Below are 21,638 nucleotides of genomic sequence, written 5' to 3' on the forward strand. Positions count from 1 at the left end.
AGGCACATACACAGACAGGCAGTCAGACAGGCACACAAACAGACACACGCTGGCTATTTAGTTATGGAATTTTTACCGCTAGCCTAGTTTGACTCAAAGGCTTGGTGTCTCCTCATTTCTTTCAGCTGTTCTACTTCATGTTAAGGAGTCCTCTTTTTCCAAATATGGATGATTAAAGCTATAGAACATTCACTGCCATTTAACAGAAATCTGGGAAAGGGAACCGTTAATCAAAACAACAGCACAACAGGAAGCACCATTTGCAAAACGCAGGCCTGGCTTCTTATGTTCCAAGAAAAGCTTTGCTTTTAATTATGACCAAGAAAGAGGCACATCAGATCATTTAGCAAGATTTCTATTGGCAGGGCCATGATAGATAAGAAAATACAGTTAAAAGTACAAGAAACAAGCTGGCTTTACAACTTAGAGAAGTCTTTCCTAATCTGGTGTCCTCCAGACGCTTTATTTTGAATTCCTGTGGTTCCCACCTAGCTCACAATGTCTGGGAATGGTGGGAATTGGCTGGGGAAGGCTGACCTAGAACTGTTCTAGACTGTCCATTCAGATATTATCCAAGCCTTATGATTTCAGAATTAAAACAATGCAGGTCTTGATTGAAGGTAAAGGTAAAGGTTCCCCTCACACATACGTGCTAGTCGTTTCCAGCTCTTAGGGGGCGGTGCTCATCTCCGTTACAAAGCCGAAGAGCAAATGCTGTCTGAAGACGTCTCCGTGGTCATGTGGCTGGCATGACTAAATGCCAAAGGCACACGGAACGCTGTTACCTTCCCACCAAAGTGGTCCCTATTTTTCTATTTGCATTTTTACATGCTTTTGAACTGCTAAGTTGGCAGAAGCTGGGACAAGTAACGGGAGCTCACCCCATTACACCGTGCTAGGGATTCGAACTGCCAAACTGCCAACCTTTCTGATCGACAAGCTCAGCATCCTAAATACTGAGCCACCACATCCCTTTAGGTCTTGATTAGGTTGCTCTCATTCTACATGCAAGTTGTCAGGATGCTACAGGAATCAGACATATTTATATTTTTCTGCTGACCAGTAACTCCTCCAGCTTGAATTGAGAAAGAGCGGAAAACAAGCATTCTTGCATTTTTCAGTAGGTGAAAGCTTCTTATTCTGTTACCTATTTTGGTCCCTTTGACCAGTTTTGATATCTAGCCACTGTGTTGGGAGATGTGGTGGTGCCAGCTGTTCCCTCTCCCTCTAATGTCCACTTAAAGTGTTCCATGCAACACAAACCAACAAGACACTACTGATGGAGTTCAAAGACCAGTCATTGTGCAGGGTGCCAAGATGTCTGACTGCCTGGGTAGCATTTATTACATTTATAGGGTTTTTACAAGAAGACAAAAGTAACATAGATTCAGCATTAGGATTGGTAAACACCCCCCCCCAACCAATCCTTAAAAATAGTGGTGATGTTAGTAAGGTGAGATCACTGTACCAGGTACGGGACTTTCCAGCCCAGGACAGGGAGTGAGATCATGCAAAGAGGCCCCTGTATTAGACACAGCAGTTTACTGCATGCGCCATCTACAGGATCTTTTTTGTTACTACACACTACTTCTTCTATGACATTATTTGCTGCTTAGAAAATTCCAGGCTTGGAACACATGGAACTAACTGCAATGATTTCCTAGGAGTATTAAAGATTCAAGTCAATCTGTAAACAGATTTTCATGCCTTTGGAATTCTTCCTACAGGGCAGTGATGGCTAACCTTTTCGTTATTGATTGCTGAAAGTGCGCGTGCCTGCACCCATAATGCATTGTGTGTGCAACCCCCTGTGACCCCTCTGCTCCCCCTGCTCCCCTGTGCATTTGCACGCGCCCCCCACATACCTTGTGTCTCTGCGCATTGTGGCAGATACCCAACAATCAGCTGGCTGGCTGGCGGGAGGCGTGCAGTGGACCTGATCTAGGGCGATGGCTTGTATGCCGGCAGAAATGGCTCTGCATGCCACTTCCGGCATGTGTGCCATAGGTTCATGATAGGGGATGAAAAGCTTTTATGTCTTAGAAAGATTGCTTTATCATCAGAGATGATAAAATGTCTGGAGGTTAAAACCTATGAAGACTGGCTAAAGGAAGTAGGTATGTTTAGTTTAAAGAAGAAAAGACTGAGGGGAAACATGGTAGCAGTCTTCCATTACTTGAAGGGGGCCTCAGAGAAGAGGACATTAATCCATACAGGCAGGCAGGACAAAGAAGCAAAGGGTGGAAATGTGGAAATAAGGAGGAATTTCCTGACTGTGAGAACTATTAAGCTTCCAGGAGTTGTTGGTATTCCATCACTTGAAGTTTTCAAGAAAAGATTGACAATCATTTGTTCAAGATGGTATTAGAACTCCTGCCCTGACTAGAAAACCACCAAGGTCCTTTCCAATGAATCTATGATTCTATGAAGTTTAATTCCATGGTAACTTCCTTTTCTTTCTTTCTTTCTTTCTTTCTTTCTTTCTTTCTTTCTTTCTTTCTTTCTTTCTTTCTTTCTTTCTTTCTTTCTTTCTTTCTTTCTTTCTTTCTGCCTGCCTGCCTGCCTGCCTGCCTGCCTGCCTGCCTGCCTGCCTGCCTGCCTGCCTGCCTGCCTGCCTGCCTGCCTTCATTTCTGGACCACTCATCTCCCTGAAGCTTCTTATACCTTTAACATTCTTAGAAGTTGAGTAACTGCATTGTAAAACTCTCTAATTTAGATTTACATCTTTCCTGCAAAAGACAAATCTCTCTTGGCAATGTTTACCTTTCATTATCTCTTCTCCTATTGTCCATCTAATTGATCACAATTGACCACTTAAGGAGGCTATTAACAGCATACTTCAAAGGTGTGGATTCCTCTGAATGGAGGTATGTTTAATTCCAGGGAATGATGCTGGGGTGAAATGTATCAATCCAGGAAAACAGATGGATTCAGATTGATTCACAATCATGTGTCTTAATAGGAGAGGGATGTAACTGATTGCAGGCATGTGTTTATAATTGTTTTACAACAAGTGAAAGGTTAAGGAAATCTTTTTTACAACAGCAAGATAACAAATGCCTATAGAGTAACTCTCTACTTAATGCTATAATATATTCTACTACATTTCTTTATTTATTATTACTATTCCCTTCACTATGAAAAACAGTCGTCACTTTTTTCAATGCCGTTGTAATTTTGAAAGGTCACTAAATGAGCTGTTGTACATTTTCTTTTCTTTTGAATTTAAAGTTGTGATCATATGTTATCTGGGCTACTTCCCTATTTCCATAGCTCTTGTTTTTTTTAAAGGAAAGCCCAATCTACACTGGAAAAAGTTCATTGAGTAAACCATCTTCCTTGTTATTTTGTTCTAAACAGAAAACCAATTTAAGTGCAAAACTCCAGCCTTCGCAGACATTGTTATCTTGATTGATGGGTCCTGGAGTATTGGCAGATTCAACTTCAGGCTGGTGCGTCTTTTCTTGGAAAATCTGGTTACTGCCTTCAACGTGGATTCTGAAAAAACAAGAATAGGTAATCTTTCAACAATCCAAATTATTCTGTTTTGGTTTCCTCACTCTTTATATTAATATGATCCCTTTGGGGAGAATATTTAGCCAGCCACAATGCTACAGTGTCAAATTCTTTCTGAAAGGATTGATCTGAGTGTTTCTATAGGAAGGAATTCCTGAAAACCCTAATGCAGTGATCCCCAACCTTTTTTTTACGCCGCGGCGGTACCGGCATCAGCTGGGCGCCGCCCGCCAGCACCGGCATCAGCTGGGCGCCGCCATCTTTTTGATGAAAAAGTGCTTCCGGTGAGCTTTCTACCCGGAAAAGCTCACCGGAAAGCGCTAAGCGCCGCCATCTTTTTTGATGAAAGCGTGCTTCGGTGAGCTTTCTACCGGAAAAGCTCACGGAAGCACTTTTTCATCAAAAAGATGGTGGCGCCAACAACCAGCGGCTCCGGTAGGACTTGTTCTGCAGACCGGTACCGGTCCATGGACCGGTGGTTGGGGACCCCTGCCCTAATGGACCTAATAAAATATTTTTCTACATGTGTTGATTGTCTTGAACCCAGATGTGTTGAACCCAGATGTGTTGATGAACTTGAACCAAGTTCTAGTGTGATATCTCAAACATCATATCACATTTAACTTGGTTATTACGTTGGTCAATTTTTTTATCTTCATACCAATGGCTCCTAATCAAACTGACTGAGTTTGTAGACTATGGTAAGGCACCAAGTATATGATAATGGTTAGACTCACCTGGCTTAGCAAGTTTTGTGGATGCCACCTTTCAGTCCTTAGCTGGCCTGCTTAATGTTTTGTTAATGTAGCCCATTAGGTTTTGTGGATTGGATCCTGGTTTGTCAAGTGCCATCTCCCTTATGTCAGCCTTCTCATTCACAAGTGTTCTGAAAGGGTTTGAGGTCTGTTCCCAGAATTTCAAGCTAGTACGCCTAACTTAAAAAAAATAGAGGATCACTACTTCCAGAAGATGCTTTCAAATGCACATACATACAGCCTGGAATTTCCTTCATAAGTCATGATAGTTGTAAATCAAGATACCCATATGACTGACTCAATTTTACAACTTTTTTGTGGCAGTTGTTAAATGAATGCCAGAGGGGTTAAGTAACTCAATGCGTTCCTTAAAAAATGCCAACAAAAGCCAGTTTTGGGCAAGAAACATTGTAAATCGCATCATGGTGATTGCAGAAAACTGCAACTGGCCATAAAGACGAGCTAGTTGCCCAGCACCCAAAATGCGGTCATGTGATCACAGGGTACAGGTGCTACCATCAGAACTCTAGAACCAGGTTGTAAGCAAGGGGTGGACTTCAAAAATATCAGCAACTGGTTCTCTGCCTGATTGCTGGGTGGGCGTGGCCATGATGGGCGTGGCCTAGTCAGCCTCCTGTACCATGATGAGGGGTGGTGGTGTCCATTTCCCCTCTCTCTGGGTTGTGGAGGCTTTTCTTGAGCCTCCGGGATGGTGAAAACAGCCTCCCTGGGCTCCGGAGGCCCTCTGAAGGCTGGAAACTGGCCTGTTTCCGACCTTCCGGAACCTCCAGGAGGCCTGTTTTTCACTTTCCTCGAACCTCTGTGTGGGCCCTGCACTTACATGGGCATCCAAACAGGCCACATGGGGACTCCTGGGAGGGGAGGGGAGGGGTGGGCTGAGCAGGGCCAACCAGGAGTGGGATTTGCCGGTTCACGAAATCAGCCATAAAACTAGTTATGGATTGGTCCGAACCAGGGCGAACTGGTAGTATCCCACCCCTGGTTGTAAGTAGCTTATGGGTGAGTCCATTAAAACTTCAAACAGATGCTAGTGACCAGCTGTTCAGTGAGAAAGCCCCCACAAGCACCTGCACAACATCTGTCCAATAACTTTAACATTGATTTCCAATGGAAAGCCAAATGGGTCATTGAATACCCAGACGTAGGCAGACATCTAAATGACCACACAAAAAAAGTGGCAGGCTTTCATTATCACGCCAGCAATGGACAATCCCGACTAGGATTTGCACCTCACACGGTATCTGCCAGGACTCACTGTATAAATGAGGCATAATGTCCTTCTCCCAGTGTGACTGTCCCATGTCAAACTGTAGATCACATTGTGACCAGCTGTAAGCTGAGAGCATATACTGTTTTAGTATCTGTTTTTTAAAAAATATAAACGATAATGTGCTTCAATGGTTAGATGACCCAGACAATGTCATCTAAATCTGGATCTTTTTAACATTCATATTTTATTGTGTTTTACTAATTTAGATGAAATATTAATATATATTGCTAGTCCATGTATTATATACCGTACACTAAATCAACCAGGACTGCCTTTAATAGCAAAAGCTATTGTTATATTGGTGCATGCAACTAATTCCTCTCCATGTTCATATCATCTTTCACAAGTCATTTTATTTTGTATTATAAATGAACTTTCCTTTCTCCCCAAGGCTTGGCACAATACAGTGGTGACCCCAGGATAGAATGGCATCTGAATTCCTACAACACAAAAGAGGCTGTCTTAGAAGCAGTGAGAAACCTCCCCTACAAGGGTGGAAATACCTTAACAGGTACAGAGTTGTATGTGGTTGCTTTGAAATGGATTTTTAAAAAAGTATTTGCCATTTACCTGGTTCATTCTCTGTAAATAACGCAGATGTATCTAGCTTCCTTCCGTATTATATTTCTGATTATCCTTTCACACTATATTTGCCCAGTATATAAAGGCTAACCTCTAGCAGAGTTTAGGGAATATCATTAAAAGAATGATATTCTTTATCATCAAGAGAAAAGAGGGAAGCAAGGTGACGCAAACCTTGTTCTGATAAGGCAAAAGGGAGGATTTATTGCAAATGGATGCCTTTGAATTATGCTTTGAGAGAGGAATGCACTCCTAGGTGATTTATTGCAGTGTTGTTTATCTGAGAGAAGAGATAATGTGTGCCTGAGCAGGATACTGTGACTGAAGGACCTTTCCATCCAGGGTTGAACTCTGGAGTTTTAGCTTGAGTCAACAAAGCAATTCTTAAAAAAGAAAAAGACAAAAAGGAGAGGGATGTAGGAGGTGGGAAGTAGGTTTAATCTAGTGTGGTGGGTGGGCAACTGTGGCCTGTTTATGACTTTTGTGGACTTCAACTCCCAGAATTCCTGAGATAACATGGCTGGCTCAGGAATTTTGGGAATTGAAGTCCATAGGTCGTAAAGGAGTCATAGTTGTCTATCCTTGGTTTAATGGTTAAGGTACTAGGTTGGAAAGTGGGAGAACATGAGTTCAAGTCCTGCCTTAGCCATGAAAGCCAGCTGGGTCATATTGGGCCAGTTTCTCTCTCTCTCTCAGCCCAAGCCACTCACAGGGTTGTTGTTGTGGGGAAAATGAGAGGGGGGAAATATCTTCAGCATGTTCATCACCTTGAATGATTTGTAAAAATAATGAAGACAGGATATAAATTCAATAGTGGTCATGATCAAACAATCAGTGCCTGCTCTATGTGTGTGCACATTGATGATGGAATGGGGGCAACTTGTCACTGCCATCTTGCTGTGGCCTAATCACCACAGCCATCTTGTTGCGGGACAATTCAACAATTCAATTTAACTATTTAAAATAAATTTTAAAATATTTTAATTTTCACCATTCACATTTCATTTTGTCCCTCCTTTTGCATCCTTTCTTTAATGATTCTATGCCACCAATTCTTCAATAGTAGTATAACACTCCCCCCCTCCCCCGTGAGTGGGCTGCCCCCCTCGGAGTCTGAATCTGCACAGGGGAGGATGAGCTGGAACGAGAAATGGAGAAATGCCAGACATTGAGAGGGAGGATCCATTGGCCTTTGGAGGAAACTGGGGAAGGGAAGAGTCAGTCCAGGCAAGGTTGTTTTTGAAGTAGTAAGGCCTGCAGGCAGGGAGGAACAGAGGCAGGAGAAACATGAGGGACAGAGCTCAGGCGAAGAGCCAGGATCATCCCCTCCTGATCCAAGCGCTTGGTGAGTGGGGAGGAGGCGTGATCAGTGCAGACGGAGCAGTCCCAGCTGCTGATACCCCAATAACAACCCTGCTGACAGGGAAGATAACAGCAGGCAACCTGCAGGGGCATACAGACACCAACTATTCTCTACTATGGGGCTACCCTTGAAGAGTATCTGGAAACCACAACTAGTACGTGGCAATGTGAACAGGTTTGGGTATCTCTTCTAGAGTTGCACATGTAACACCTCTGTTATGGGAGTTACATCAGATGCTGGTTTACTTCTGGGTCTAATTCAAGTTGTCAGTTATCATCTTTAAAGCCCTTCATGGCACGGGACCAGGTTACCTGATAGACATCTCATCTCAATTCCATCATTCCATCCCACCTGGTCAAGTAGGAGGTTATGTTGTAGACTTCTGGTGGCACAGTGGTTAGAATGCAGTATTGCAGACAAACTCTGCCCACAGCCTGGAGTTCAATCCTGATGGAGCTTGAGGTTGATTCAATTTTTCATCCTTCCAAGATCGGTAAAGGGAGGATCCAGATTGTTGGGGGCGATATACTGACTATGTAAACTTACCCAGAAAGTGCTGTGAAGCACTATAGACAGAAAGTGCTGTGAAGCACTACAGAATGGTATATAAGTCTAAGTGCTAAGTGTTATTGCTACCCCATTGGTTTAAGAATTTCAATTGGTGGGAACCAGGAAGAGAGGGACTTCTCTGCCATTGCTCCCATCCTTTGAACACCTTTACCCCCAGAGGTGAGGTGTTTCCTCTCCCCACTTTCATGGCCTTCCAAAAGAATGTTAAGACCTGGTTCTGCCAATTGGTATTGGGGCTGAAGAATGATATGTCACCCTGGAGGTAATTACAGGGGTGGGATTCAACAGGTGTAACAACCAGTTCAGTGAGCACGTGCTTCGTGTGCGTGCAACACCAACTCACCTTCTACTGCAAGCCCTGTGTGTAAAACAGCTGACGCGCGGCAATCCGCTGTGCCGCATGAATCAACTGAGTTGGAAAACCCAGAAATAAAGCACAGACTAGAGCTGGGGTGAACGAGTGGGCCCAACAGCTGATCATCGGAGCAAACCAGTTCGCTCACAGCTGATTTTTGGAGATACCAGTTCGCTCCAACTGGACTGAGCTGGTAGAATCCCTGGGTAATTGATAGCATGACAGTGCTCCCTCTGCCTCTGTATCTTAATAGCCCTGTTTTTAATTTTGTGGTTTTTTAATCTGTTTTAACTCTGTGTTTAACTTACGCTTTTATAACATGGTATGGTTATTTATTGTAAATAAAAGTCACTTAGGTAAGAAGGGTGGTATAAAAAAATGTGATAAATAAATAAATAGTCCCCAGAAGCTGTAATTGAAGCAATCTTTTCTTGCTCTCTATCTCAAAATTAGTTTCCCCTACTGTGATGGTTGTGGCCCTCTTTGAATGCCTGCTAATTAGGAAGCAGATTATTTATTGCAGAAAAAGAATAATGTATGTTCAAGTAAAAACAAGCATCTATGGGCTTCCTTAGCTACCCTTAATTGTTCCCCCTCCCTGCCTTTGAGTTAATCATTCACTTCTGTGACTGTCTGGGCAAGTCCTTGTAATATTTTCTTGGCAACATTTTGGGAAGTGGTTTGTCCTTGTCTGCTTCTTAGAGCTGAGATAGAGGGATTGGCTCAATAGCTCCCAGCTGGCTTCATGCCTAAGGCAGGGCTACAAACCATGGCCTCCATTTACAGTCCAGCACCTTTAACAATAACATTAAACTGGTTCTTACATTTAACTGTAGCCTGTTTTCAAAGCTAAGAAAGTGTGCTTGGGAATAGTGGAAACATTGCTGTCCTGCCATTGTCCCCAGGTCTCAGTTCCCCCAAACACCTTGAGGGATGCTCTGTGTTTTCCCCTCTTCCTTTAATTTAAGAGCATGGAGAACAGAACCCAAAAATCACTGCCTCAAACCAGAATCCACTGGTTAGGTCTTGCAGAAATAGACATTTCTACCTCTCACTTCAAAATTAATATTTAAAATAAAATATTTGGATCCTCACTCCATCAGCATCTTTTTATTGTGTGCATTTGTCTGGTTGTATGAAAAAAAAAACCCACCCTAAATCTCACCAAACATTTGAATAGTTTCAATTGGGGAAAGGGTAGCTACAACAACGTGAAGACATAATTCTTCTTGAGCCCAAAAGCCAGGAGGTATGATGAAATAGAAAGACATGCAAATGGTATAATAGGATGCTCATAAGTTACATTCACACCCAGCCTTGAAAGATAAGAGTAACTTTATGTTTGCCTCACTGCAGTTGTCCCAGAAATAAGCTCACTCAACTTATGAACATAATCAACAGTGTTGGCCTTATAGAAGCCCAGAGCTGATTTTGATCTGATACAAAATCTTTTGATAGAAGTGCCTTAAGCTTGCTTGCTCCTCTCCTTATCACCTACTTCTGTGTCTAGATTTATATTGGGTCCTTCTAAGCTTTAGGTTTCTAGAGCACTTTTAATCTTTTCCCCATGGAAAACTGTTGCGTCATGCATCCATGACACATACCCTATGAGATCTGTGGGTATCATTTTCTCAGTCTTTGTTGAAGAATAAATTCCATATTTAAAAGAATTAAGAGGATCTTTTTATCTGTTAACCAGGAGGAAGCAGTCAACCAGCCATTATGAGAACTGTCAATATAAGTAATAAAATATTTGATAGTCTTGCAGACACAGCAATCCTTCTTCTTCACCTTCTCTCTCCTTCCTTCTGTATGCACAGGTCTCGCTTTAACTTTTATTTTGGAAAACAACTTTAAGCCAGATGCAGGTTCAAGACCTGGAGTCCCCAAAATTGGCATATTGATCACTGATGGGAAATCCCAAGACGATGTCATTCCACCTGCAAAAAGCCTGAGAGATGCTGGTATCGAACTGTTTGCCATAGGTATGTGTTGCAGAAATAGTCATAGAATTGAGGTTCTAGAATGTGCCTAGTCCAATGCAGGGTTTACAGTGTAAGATGTACTTACAGCAGGAAACCTGTGGTTCCCAGCTGTCTAAACTCAGCAGTAAAGTAGTTGAATTGTGGTGGTGTGGATTCAGTGTATTTTAGGGGTCTAAGGGACAATTAAAGTAAAGATGTGCAAATTGTTTCAAAATTGAATGGTTTCAAAAGAATTTTTTTCAAGTTTAGAACATATGTTTTTCATCATGAAATGGGATGGTTTTGAGTTTGGAATGGAGTTGTTTCAAACAAAGCATTGTTTTAACTTGAAATGGAATGTTTCAAACTTGAAACATTAGCTCCATTCCCAATCACATCTTTAACCTCACCAAATCTTGGAGAAGGGACCATTAAGCTAACCAAGACCTTTTCAGTGGCATCACTTGCCTTGGGTTGGCTCCTTGTGTCCAGAAAGCTGAAAGTTGTGGTCCTGAACCATAAGAGCTTGCAACCTTGCTAATAGTGGTTAATAAGCATCTACCTTTTGCTGATATATCTCTACAGAACCCACACACCCCGTTTTCAGGCAAATTGTTTTCCTGAGCATATTGATCAAAGCTGAAGTGATGTCCACCATGAACAAATCCTTTGTATATATTGACAATGTCCTCAGATCGGTTCACAAATCCATTTTTTTTAAAAAAATAAGCCATAGTAGATTAATTCACATGCTGGCTTATAATCACAATGGCTTTGCTAACCCAAATCAAAGATTTGTTTACAAAATTATGTCCAAGCCAAGCTATTTTGAGGGTAAAGATTCATTCTCCAAGTTTGTGGGTTGGTTTCCAAACGTTTCAGTACGAGGCTAGGTAACATCTTCAGCGAGGTTTAGGGGATGTCAGTGTTCTTCTGTTTATAAGGGCTTTTGGTGTGGGGTGTCAAGGGAGGGTCTTGTGATAGGTCTTGTGATGAGTCATCAGTGAGTCTTGTGATGGGTGTTGTGATAAGGAGGTTGGGGTCATTGGGAGATGAACTACTGATGGGGGGGTTGTGTGGGTTGGCTGAGGGTCACCGCTTTCTGTGGTTGGCTGTGCAGTTGTTTTGGATTCTGAGGGGTTCGTAGGCTGGTTGTAGGTCAATGTGTCTGTTGATGGAAATGCTTGTGGAGTGTCAGGTTTTGATGAACTCACAAATGTGGCAGGTGGCCGATGATTTTTGTGTTGCTCCAATCAAACTGGTGCTGTTTGGTATCGGTGTGGAATGAGGGATGATCGGAATGAGGATTTGGGATCGTGGCATTTGACTGTCAGCCAGTGTTTGCGGATTTGCTAATAAAATAGCCAAGCTATTTTATTATGTAAAATTGCACTTTGTTGTTTCTTCCTCTGATACCAGGTGTAAAGAATGCTGATGAAAACGAACTGAAGGAAATTGCTTCTGAACCACACAGCACTCACGTCTACAATGTTGCTGACTTCAGTTTAATGAACTCCATTGTGGAAGAACTTACAAAGACTGTGTGCATGAGAGTTGAAGAACAAGAGAAAGAAATCAAAGGTAAGAATAGCCAGGAGAGATACTCTTTTCAAAGGACATAAAATGAATGGTGTTAGGTGTCATCTCATCCACCTTTCTCTTGCTACATGGCCAACACATTATGGCCGTAGTGACTAGCAGCCATTATTTTCTTCATGAATAATTCTGGAATGTGAACCTGGTAGTACATCTTATTCAAACAAATTTTATGTGCTGGGTAAAAAATTTCTTCCACTTAATTTTTCCAAAATTTGTTTCTTCTGGCATTGATCTGAATCGTTATAGAGTTGTCTGCCAATAGATTGGCTACAAGATCTAGAAAAGTTAAGAATTAAACAAGATGATCATTTTGGGGTGGCTGAAATAATTTGTTTCTCTGATGTCTGGGTATGTTTAGCCTAACTAACTAGACATAACTAGGTATGTCTAGCCTAGCAAAGAAAAGGATTAGGTTGACATTATAGCTACCTTCCAATATTTGATGGACTATCACAGAGACGAGGGAATTGATTTATTCTCCAAAGCACCTGGGGGAAGGATAAGAAGAAATGGGTGAAAGTCACTAAAGAGAGGTTCTACCTAGAACTAAGGAAAAATGTATTGATAGTGAGAGCAGTTTGCCTCCTGGATATGTGGGTGCTGCATCACTGGAAAGGTTTTCAAGGAGAGATTGGACATCCATTTATCCAGGATGGTATGAAAACTCCTGCTTTGGGCAAGGGGTTGGTCTAGAAGACCTCCAAGGTCCCTTCCAGCCCCATAATTTATTTATTTGATTTGCCAATTGTTTACAAGATAATAAGTATCAGTGTATACATAGTTGTGAATACATGAAATGGGTACATATAAGAAAAATAAAACAAGAATAAGAGAAACAATAGGACAGGGACGGTAGGCACGTTGGTGCGCTTATGCACGCCCCCTACAGACCTCTTAGGAAAGGGGTGTGGTCAATAGTAGACAGTCTAAGGTTAAAGTTTTTGGGGTTTGGGGAAGAAACTACAGAGTCGGGTAGAGTATTCCAGACATTGACCACTCTATTGCTGAAGTCGTATTTCCTGCAATCAAGTTTGGTGCGGTTAACTTTGAGTTTGTATCTATTGTGTGCTCTTGTGTTGTTATGGTTGAAGCTGAAGTATTCATTGACAGGTAGGACATTGCAATGTATGATTTTATATACCATGCTTAAATCAGACCGAAGACGGCGTAATTCAAGGTTTTCTAGTTCTAGAATTTCTATATAATTCTATATAAAATATCATTCTATATTCCGTGTCTAAAACTTTAGGGTCATTGGTTGCCGCGCTTGGAGCACCTACAGATTTGGTCACATCTGAAGTGACAGCCAGAGGGTTCCGTGTGAGTTGGACTCATGCACCGGGCAAAGTGGAAAAGTACCGAGTGGTCTATTATCCCACCAAAGGAGGGCAACCAGAAGAGGTAATGAAGTAACAATCACTGTTTGTCCTGAGGGCAAGACAAAAATAATGGGTGGAAGCTCGTCAAAGAAAGATGCAACCTCTAGGAGTAAGGAAAAAATCGTTTGACAGTGAGAGCGATTAACCAATGGAACAGCTTGCATCCTGGAAATGTAAGCAGGAGTGGGATTCTGCTGGTTCAGACAGGTTCGGGTGAACCGGTAGTTCTGGTGACCATTTGGCCATGCCCATCCACCCCTACCCTTTTCCTGTGCTTTATTTCCTTTGTTTTTGAGCACAGCTGATTTGCCGCGCATCAGCTGTTTTACTCACCAGGGCTGCAGCAGAAGATAAGTATTATAGCTAAAAATGGTCTTTTCCAAACGCTGTGCGCGTATGCAAGCTCACCGAAGTGGTTGTTACACTTGTTGAATCGCACCGCTGAACGTAAGTGCTCCATCACTGGAGGTTTTCAAGGAAAGATTCGACATCCACTTAACTGGGATGGTATAAGAATCTTCACTTCAGCAGGGGGTTGGGCTAGAAGACCTCTGAGATTCCTTCCAACCCTATGACTCTATGATTCTACGAAACTATAAGATCCCATGATTGTGTTAAGCAACATATATTGATAATCACTATTAGAAGCAGTGCCCAATTACTCCTGCGCCTCTCTAATCCAGGTTCAGTTTTTTTCTTTGTGAATTGAATGACAACCTGTTTTCAGATCCAGGAGAAAGCCTGCTTTGTGGTCATTTTAGCAACTCTGTTTAAAGGTATCTTGTCTTTTGTACAGGTGGTGGTAGATGGAACAGTTTCAACAGCAATACTGAAAAACTTGATGTCTTTAACCGAATATCAGATTGCTGTGTTTGCCATCTATGTTAGTTCTGCCAGTGAAGGTCTCCGGGGTACTGAGACGACACGTAAGTGACAAAAAAGGAACGTGGCAGTATTTTAAGTTTATGTTAGAACGATCTAATTTTGCATTGCAAGTGTGTATCTGCTGGTTCTAGATATAAACCTACCCCTGATGAAAAGCTGTTGGACAAGGGAAGAAAAGGTTCATTTAACATTATTTTGTGTTGATTTTTGGCTGGAATCAGAACACCTAGGAAACAAGGGTCTTAATACTTTCCTTCTCAGCCACAATCTATTTAAAAATAACTCTTCCTTCTGCCTTAGCTGCTGTTATGACTGCATGAGTCAAAAAGAGGGCTGTGAAAATATCAACAGACCCCTCACATCCTGGATATAAATAGTTTCAATTCTACCCTCAAAATGATGCTATAAGGCTCTGCACACCAGAACAACTACACACAAGGACAGTTTTTCCCTGAATGCCATCACTCTGCTAAACAACTAATTCCCACAACACTGTCAAATTATTTACTAAGACTGTATTACTATTACCCGTTTCATCTTTCCTAGTACCTATCTCTTCCCACTTATGACTATAACTGTGTTGTTTGTATCTTTACAATTTATATTGTTTCCTAGTATGATTTGGTTGCTTATTAGTAACCTATGACTATCACTAAGTGTTGTATCTTATGATTCTTGATGAATACATTTTATTTTTTCTTTATGTACACTGAGAGCATATGCATCAAAGACAAATTCCTTGTGTGTCCAATCACACTTGGCCAATAAAGAATTCTATTCTATTTCATTAGCATTGATGGGAAACTTTTCCTCCTAAGGTCAGTGAGAAAAGCAGGAGGATTTTCTAAGGGATCCCTGATGTACTGGGAAAAATTCAATTCAAACCCTCACTTGAACAGTCAAGTTCTGTCCGGATCAGTGGTGGTATGCTACCAGTTTGGCCCGGTTCACCTGAACTGGTAGTAAAACCAAAGATCAGCTGAGTGGAGAAAGAAGAGAAAAGCGCAGGATTGGCCCTCCCACCTGCCCCTGCGCATTTCTCTTCTTTATCCTCTCGGCTGATTGGTGCTGCAGGTTTCAGCTGGTGTGTGGAAAGCTGCATGCCCATGTTAGGTGCATGCATGCACGTGTGCAGTCACCGAACCGGTAGTGGAATAGTAGGATCCCACTTCTGCTCCAGATGTGGTGAGCTGGTAGGGTTTGCCATTAAGTTAACGCACATAAAAATATACTTCTGGTTTCAAGATAGGTTCGGCCATTTACTTCCAAGCATCAAGAGTACCTCTTGACATCCCATACTTTAAAATGACCTCTTTCCTTTAAGGTCAGCCTTTTCCCTGCTTCTATTTTGGTAGAACTTGCCAGGAGTTCTTGTTACAAGTTGTGAGGATAAATTCCCTAGTCAGAACAGCAGGACTTTTGCTAAGAGTCTTCACTCCTCACTCTGTATTGCTGAATCTGAGTTGTGTCTGAATAGGCTTGACAGCAATTTAGCTGTGTTTTCCTATGTGGCGTCGGCTATCAACTATCCTGTCAGACACAAGAAATCAGGAACCAGGGTGGTTGAAATGAGTACAAGTTCAACAGTTCTGTCGGATTCAACTTCTAAACAAGAATCTGATCTTCTTTTTTTTTTTTTTAAAACAAGTTTTATTAATTTTTAAAACACACAAATTATCATTATTCATTACATGTTTAAACCTTTTTCCCTTGTAAATTTAACAAGTCAGATAAATTATGATTCTATTTTAAACCATTTCCATATAATATACCAAAACCTCTTATTCAATTTCTCTTTACTTCTCTTTACTCTTATTCAATATCATTATTATTATTTCATCTGTTTCTTTCTGACTTAGTTACCATTATTCTCATTCTATATTTCTACAAGTTTTTACCAATTCTCCCCCAAAAAGACATATACACACAACACACAAAACATAAAAAAATCTTTTGGAAAGTAACTTGGACCCAGGTGTCTCTCTCTTCATGGACTTCAATTATATTCATGCTCATCTTACATATCATTACTTATTTTATTTACCATTCTAAGCCTTCTATATTAACTTCCACATATTTCACACTTCTTAATTCTACCTTAATTAATCATCTTAGTTTAAATCATTATATTTGTATCTTTTGTCCATTTTTTATCATCCCTTTGTCTCATCCCTTATGAAAAAAAAGAAAATCAGTTTCTCCTGAAATCATTAATCAGAGTATGATGCCTTTCTATCTCCCCTAAGTTAATCAAATTAATCTTTAAAATAATATCTAATACCCAATCAGATTTTGCTTGGTACATTCTATCTAACTAATACATCCAACACAATTAAGTGCATAATTAGAGCATAAATCCAAATATTAAAAAGAAATACTATAATAAAAATTTCATAATAACATCAATACCATAATTTTATTAAACTCTTTAATTAAAACAATATTCTAAACCCCTCCTATTATTAAGTTTTAAAACCAATCATTTTTAAACATTTTAACATTTTAATCTCTTATCAACTCTTAAACCATTGCAATACTACCATCTCATCTTATGTACCTTGCAAAATCTTTTTACTTTATCCATTATCCATAAAAATTCCTTTTTTCCATTTAATTTCAAACGTTGTAGCTTTTCTCCACCTTTTCCTTTCTTTCTTTTCCCAACAAACCTTTCTACCCCCCCTTCTTCTAGCCTCTGCCTTACCGGCTTCCCTCTGTCGTATTTCTTTTCCCTTTGTTTACAATCATCATATTGGTTTTGCACTTTATTTTTCCCTTTCTTAAATGTTTTTTAGATCTTAAGTCCTTAAATCCTTTAGTTTGCTTCTTTTCTTTCTTTTCTTTTCTTTCTCTTCTTCTTTTTCTGGATCAAATTCTGAGATTCATTAAAGATGGCTCCTTCCTTTCTTTCTTGTTCCTCTGCTGTCTTCATCTGTTGTAATTTTTGTTGATAATTAGTAAGCGCCATTTCTAAGAAAAGGAAAGCTTCTTCACACCATTTCTTAGTTCCTCAACAGAAAGAGCCATTATAAATCTTTTCTTTTCTTTTCTCCTTCTTCTTCTTACAACAACCAGAATATTCAAAAGAAAATAAAAAAGATAAAACAGTCCCAAAGTTATCAATCAGTCCAAACCAAGGCAGAGTTCTCACTTTCTCCTTCTGGGGTGATATCAATCAAAGAGAAAGAAAGTCCAAATCTGTTTAAAGTCTTGTTACAATATATTCTAGTCTTCAAATCCTTAAGGCATCTGCTCCAACAAATCTTAGCATACAAATATTTTCTTTTTAATCCTCTCTCTTCCCACTCATCGCTTAAAACCAATTTCCACCTAAAAATAGGTTTCTTAATATCCAGTTATTTATTCCGTAGGAAAAGAGGGAAAGCTATCCTTTCAGCACCTTCAAGCAGCCGCTTTTTTCCTCTTCTGGCAGGTATTATTCAGAAAGTCATACTTTTCAGGAATTTTATTAAATATGTCTTAGAGTCCTAGGAGCCAAGAAAACTTTCTCCTCTCAATCACTTTCTCCACTTCCTCCTGCGCATTCTTACCCGGCTGCCAGCTTCTTTGTGGCGGCTATTACGGACCGCCGCTGCACCGGCCCTGGGAAAGGGGGTTCTGCCGGCCAGGGAGGGGGTCTGCAGCACCCCAAACCCTTCTCCGGATCCCCTACCTTCAGCTGCCCCTACAGGCAGCCTAGCTCGCACCCGGCTGGGTCGGAGCCCCAAAACGGCTAGCGCGGCAGGGATCGCGCAGCTTCGCAAATCCCTGCCGCCGCGGCCGACAAACCGGAAGTCCAAGAATCTGATCTTCTAATGGTCAAGGCAAATTGGTGATAGATAAAAGTCGACGGAATTCAAACTGAGCTGGACATAAAACCTTTTTCGACATGAAGGGACTCCAGACTGATGATGTGCTTGACCCCTCCTCCCTTGGGCTCAGCTTGGGCATCTCCTACGTATCCTTTGAGCAGAATCAATTAAATGATGCCAATGATATGGATAGGGTTTCTTGAAGTGCATATGGGTTAGAATTGTTCTACATTTGGACCTGGTGGCACGAAGACCTTCAGCTGCTTTCTGAGCATTGCATTTTTAGGAATGGTGCAGATGAAATCACCCGGTTTTCATTCATATTTCTGAGTTTATGGGAGAGCTAAACAATAAACACCCTACTCTTCCTTTGTTTCAAAGGTGCTTTTTAAAAAGGCAACTGGACTTTGTGACGTAATAGCAGTGTTCCAATATATTAGGGGGGTGCCACAAAGAAGAGGGAGTCAAGCTATTCTCCAAAGCACCTGAGGGCAGGACAAGAAGCAATGGGTGGAAACTAATCAGGGAGAGAAGCAATCTAAAACTAAGGAGAAATTTCCTGACAGAACAATTAATCAGTGGAACAACTTGCCTCCAGAAGTTGTGAATGCTCCAAAACTGGAAGTTTTAAAGAAGAGATTGGATAACAATTTGTCTGAAATGGTATCGGGTTTCCTGCCTGAGGTTAGACTAGAAGAGCTCCAAGATCCCTTCCAACTCTATTATACTCTTCTATTTGAAAAAGCACCTTTGGGATAACCATGACCTGGATGACGGAGAACCTCCATAGATAGTTATTTTCCCACTGCTCCCTCAGTGCATCCCCCCAAAAATCTGCTCATGTCAGGGAAATATTTCCTTCTTTTTCAGGGGCAACTGAAAGAGTTTCCTGAATTATTCTTACAAAGGTGATACAGTTCTCGGGATCAAAATCATCCCAGAACTGTTTCCTTGGCTCTCTCTCCAATCCCGGTGTTTTTCTAGCAGCCCACGGACTATTCGCCTTACAATAAGAGACTCTGATGTTGTGATATACTTACCATCATGTAGAGAAAAAAAGAACCTGTTACCCAAGGAAAATAGGCTGAAATGTTTTTGTTTTTTTTAAAGTCCAGAGCAACATGATAACATTTGAAAGTGGATCAGGCAGAGGCCTCCTTAATTCACAGAAGTATAAGGAGGAGGAGGAGAATATGAATCGCAAGATTTTGTTATTATTAGACCATCTCAATCAATGGCTCAGCCATTTTTGGAATTGGTTTCCAGGTCTCGTCTACCTAGGGAGTGCTTACCCATTATGGCCCCATTTTCTGAGCAAACTTGGGTGGGGTTGCATTGTAGAAGAATTAAAAGTCTAGCCTAGCCCTTGATTGATCAGAGGTGGTTAGGAATTGGTTAATGACGAATTCCATGGTCCAAAGCACATACTGTCCCAGTAACATCATTTCCCACGACACCTGGTGCTCTTTTGAAGTCAAGTTCTGACTCAGTACAGCTGTACGTGTTTCTGATTCCACTACTGCCTAAGGCAGCACCTACCTTTCCAAGCAGAGTTTTTATTTAATCTTTGCTCAAGTGTCATAAAGCAATGTTCTCTGAAATAAGTAAATATTAATCGCTCCAGGTAACATTTCAAGGGGGAAAAAATGATGCTGTCATGGAGAGAGGGTGGAAAAATATACTATATTTGACCTTGCTGGCAGATAACACAATGAAAATGAAAACACCATGGATTCAGGCATGAAGTGTAGTTTTGAGAGAATGCAGCAGTTAGCAGCTGAAGTAAATACACGTAAGCCTTGGGTGTGAGAAACAGGGAAAAGGACAAAGCTAAATGCATTTTTGATCAGAATTCAGAGAATGGGGTCAATAATATCTCCAAAATAGCCCCCTTCCTTTTGTCTACAGTGTGCCTGAGTTCTGAGGGATGAATCCATTTCAACAGAGGTACACACCCATATTGTCATTGTCCATTGATTAGCAGAATATCTCTGTGTAAATTCATTTCCATCCTCATGACGTTCAGGAAGCTATTAAAAACCTGGCTATTCTCCCAGGGTCTTGGGTATCAGCCCTCCCAAGTTAATCAGACAGGAAACACAGCTAGACAAATTAAATCTACTTTATTGTAAGGCTATGTTAATAGAATCTTGCAAGTTTGAAGGTACAAACATCCTACCATCAATTTGAACCATCTGATCAATTAGGGCTGGCCTTTCCTAAGTTTCTTCCTTTGATAACTAAGTCCTTGAGGTCTTCCCCTGCTTTTATCTGATTGTTTCCTAGGCATTGTCTCTTACATTTGTCCCCTCAAGGTCATCCAGATGTTCTGTTATACCAGGGGAGAGTGAATGTCACTAAATTCAAGGTGCTGCTATTATTATATAAAGCTGTACAAGACTTGGCTTTGTCTTTATAACATTGAGATCTAAGTATCTAACACCTCACAGATTTGCTATCTATGTTGATTTCAGTCACATCCCAAACAAAGGATGGTTTAATTTGCTATTTTCTGTTTTGGAAATAGTCATCTCCAATCTCTGAGAGCTGATGTGCAGATTAACAAGACTTGTAATTTTATTTATTGCAGCTGAAGAGCAATTATCTAGCTATCCAAAATGACCAGATTGCAGAAATTAGGCGGTAACTCTTGTATTTTTCCCTCTGCAGTTGCGTTACCAATGGCATCTGATTTGGAGTTGTATAATGCCTCGCACAACAGTATGAAAGTAAAGTGGAAGGCAGTAGCTGGTGCAACTGGCTATATGATTCTGTATGCGCCCCTCATTGATGGCTTAGCAGCAGAGGAAAAGGAGGTGAGAGAACATAGCATCAATTAGGTCTTGGGATCCTGTTTCAAAGGGTGGGCTGAGATTCTTGAAAAACTAAGAAGTCCCTATTTTCAGTTAAATAATTATCCCTGTGAAAGTATAGGCACCCCACCAATGGAGTGTCATAGGCCTCTGTCCTGTTGTTGAAGAAGTTTGTTAATGGCCTGGATTGAGGATTTGAGGGTAATGATGATCACATTTGTAGAGGACCCAAAACTATGAAGAGTGACAAATATTTCAGAAGGGAGAGAGAAGACTCCAAAAATCATGTGAAACTCTTCTTTTCATTCATTACATTTGCTAAAGATCTTATATTACATGAGATTGTTGGGTTGGGTTGGGTCCCATACTCCATTCAAACAAAGAAGATTGAGATGGACTATGGAATGTATAGACTCTTCACAATTAAACATGGAATTTCCTGATACAGACCCAACTCACAGAGTATTCTAAGAGTGTAGAGGAATATAAGATTATTTTGTTGTGAAGAGCCTGTACATTCCACAGTATAACTCAATCTTCTTGGTTTGAATTGAGTATGGAACCCAACCCAACAATCTCATGTAACATAATGAGTAGCTGCCCCAGTAGCTTCCCCAGACAGTGGCTCTTCTCTTGTACCAGAATATTACAGTCTCATGGAGGAGCTTGTCCAGAATTTGGGTTAATGACACTTGGGAAGTAATAGTGAACCAATTGAAAAGATGCAGTAATCACAACCAGTTGAGGATTGATA

The 21,638-nt window shown here is 40.9% G+C and overlaps 1 protein-coding gene across 2 annotated transcripts in view; it reads left to right on the plus strand.

Annotated features, from left to right (window-relative positions):
* Positions 1-21,638, plus strand: part of COL14A1 (collagen type XIV alpha 1 chain) — a 137,441-nt gene that overhangs the window by 16,763 nt on the left and 99,040 nt on the right. For both annotated transcript variants that reach the window (XM_087962145.1, XM_087962144.1), the window contains exons 5-11: positions 3,361-3,516; positions 5,954-6,073; positions 10,253-10,417; positions 11,816-11,977; positions 13,245-13,396; positions 14,171-14,300; positions 20,742-20,887. In XM_087962145.1, coding sequence (XP_087818271.1) covers positions 3,361-3,516; positions 5,954-6,073; positions 10,253-10,417; positions 11,816-11,977; positions 13,245-13,396; positions 14,171-14,300; positions 20,742-20,887 — 1,031 coding nt within the window. The remainder of the gene's footprint in view (positions 1-3,360; positions 3,517-5,953; positions 6,074-10,252; positions 10,418-11,815; positions 11,978-13,244; positions 13,397-14,170; positions 14,301-20,741; positions 20,888-21,638) is intronic.

This window comes from Notechis scutatus, chromosome 3 (assembly GCF_049901735.1).
Source record: "Notechis scutatus isolate UNSWTSFEM ecotype Mainland chromosome 3, rNotScu1.2, whole genome shotgun sequence".
Lineage (NCBI taxonomy): Eukaryota > Metazoa > Chordata > Lepidosauria > Squamata > Elapidae > Notechis > Notechis scutatus.